Raw genomic sequence first — 1,728 nt, forward strand, 5'->3', positions numbered from 1 at the left:
GTCCCTCAGATAGGATGTTAGATGGTCCTGTGTTTGATGAGAGACTACACCTCAAGCACGTTTAAAAACCAACCATGCTTATCGAAAAGACTATGGGTCTTCCCCAACTTGTGATTGTTTCAAAACCTACATTTACAGTCCTATGGCCACACATGGGGCAATAAGCTCCTTCAGAGATCAGGACGCATGTGCGGCGACAGGGATTCTACATAATATGTACATAATACATAAACCGCACGTTGACACTGCTTTGGTTAAATGAGAGAGAGGTCCGAGAGTGCGGTCAGCCCTTAGGCAGTAGGCCAAGGTATTGTTGTCGGATCGCCCGTGCTGAAGCACCCGGGTCGGTGTTCCGTGTGTGATCCAAAGAACCCGAGTGAAAGCGGAAAGTTCCGACGGCGAGTTCCGACAGATGTGGAAGGTACCCGAAGTGCGATTTTGCGACAAACGACGACTGAGGGCACGAACTCGGCACGCGCTGCACACGTCACCAAAAGACCATGTGGCCCCACCAACATCTCACAGGACCTATGAGATAAGTGTGCCCGTGCTGCACATATTCTGATCTCTGTGAAAGGGGTTATTACAGTTGTATTGAGGTCACTCGAGTTTGCTCCTTTGCTTATACACTGTACAATCCACTAAAGGCATGTAACTGTAACCAAGGAGCTTTTATATCAGATATAAAAGCTCCTTGCTGTAACCTAAAACAAACCTTGTACGCCTTGCGCATTGCTGCCACGTTGATCCCGTTGGTGTCCACGGTGCTCGCCATCTTGGCTGTTGACAAGTAGAAGAAAGAGGGGGTTCGAGGAATTCCAGTGAGTAAGAAGCGAAGAGCGTGTCTAGAAAACATCAAGTTGTGACAGCAGAGTGTCAGGAAAATAGCTCAAAGATCAAACTGTTTGGATGAGAGCCGGTTGGGAGGGGGGTTAGCAGAAAGAAAGGAGCAAAATTTTGCTTCCGTAACTGCAATGAAAACGAACAAAAACGTTACAGCTAAATGAATAGGCAGATAACAGTTTGTTTTGAGCATTCAATGGCACACTTAACCATTATACATGACAGTAAAGTGTGTTATACAAGCGATTATACAAGATTCAAAGTGTTACAAAACCCACCAGTGCAGCGCCACCGTGTTTTCCCTCACGTAGCTACAGAAGTGACCTATGACCTTCGACCTTTGAGACTTTATTACCAATGTAGTGTCACAAGGTAATAGTATTGGCTGAAGTGTAGAGGATGTCAGTGATTGTGCGTGTATTGGTACTGATGGTTGAGGAGATAGATGACAAAGAACGATCAGGTTGTTATGATTCTGCAAAGCCTCATAACTCTTCAAGTAATAGGTAAACCTGGGGATTTCTTGCCCAGGGTAAGAACAATACGAGCAATCGCTGTTATTGTTTACATCCGGGGTATTCGGCGCACGAGCGCTGACTGGTAGGCAAAAAGCGTTAGGAGATCAGATTACTAATTAGCATACCGGCGCGGAAGCAGATCGTACTGTTTACGCGAATTTGCGCATTTTCAGCCACGTTTTTATCGCATCCATGGGATTTTTTCAGATTTTGTATTTTTTTCACTACTTCTTAGTCTTTTTTTTCTTTTCTTGTGTAATATTTTGGGAGAAAATGACCCTTGCCCTCTTGACTTCCGTCATGTGTTTCCGGTTGTTTTGATTTTCCCGCCGTACGGGCTTTCTGTCATCCGTTCCGGGCTGTTATG

At 45.3% G+C, this 1,728-nt stretch overlaps 1 protein-coding gene across 4 annotated transcripts in view; it reads right to left on the reverse strand.

The window, feature by feature from the left end:
- LOC118424069 (pyridoxine-5'-phosphate oxidase-like) overlaps positions 1-1,728 on the reverse strand; it is a 15,174-nt gene that overhangs the window by 3,363 nt on the left and 10,083 nt on the right. The window contains exons 1-2 of one of the 4 annotated variants that reach the window (XM_035832544.1): positions 1,122-1,255; positions 716-969 (exon numbers count right to left, since the gene is read on the reverse strand). In XM_035832544.1, the coding sequence (XP_035688437.1) occupies positions 716-856 (141 nt within the window). In that variant the 5' untranslated portion in view covers positions 857-969; positions 1,122-1,255. Of the gene's footprint in view, positions 1-715; positions 970-1,121; positions 1,256-1,728 lie in introns of those variants that run through there. The other 3 variants (XM_035832547.1, XM_035832545.1, XM_035832543.1) reach the window with 3 other exon arrangements.

This window comes from Branchiostoma floridae, chromosome 10 (assembly GCF_000003815.2).
Source record: "Branchiostoma floridae strain S238N-H82 chromosome 10, Bfl_VNyyK, whole genome shotgun sequence".
In the NCBI taxonomy this organism is placed as follows: domain Eukaryota; kingdom Metazoa; phylum Chordata; class Leptocardii; order Amphioxiformes; family Branchiostomatidae; genus Branchiostoma; species Branchiostoma floridae.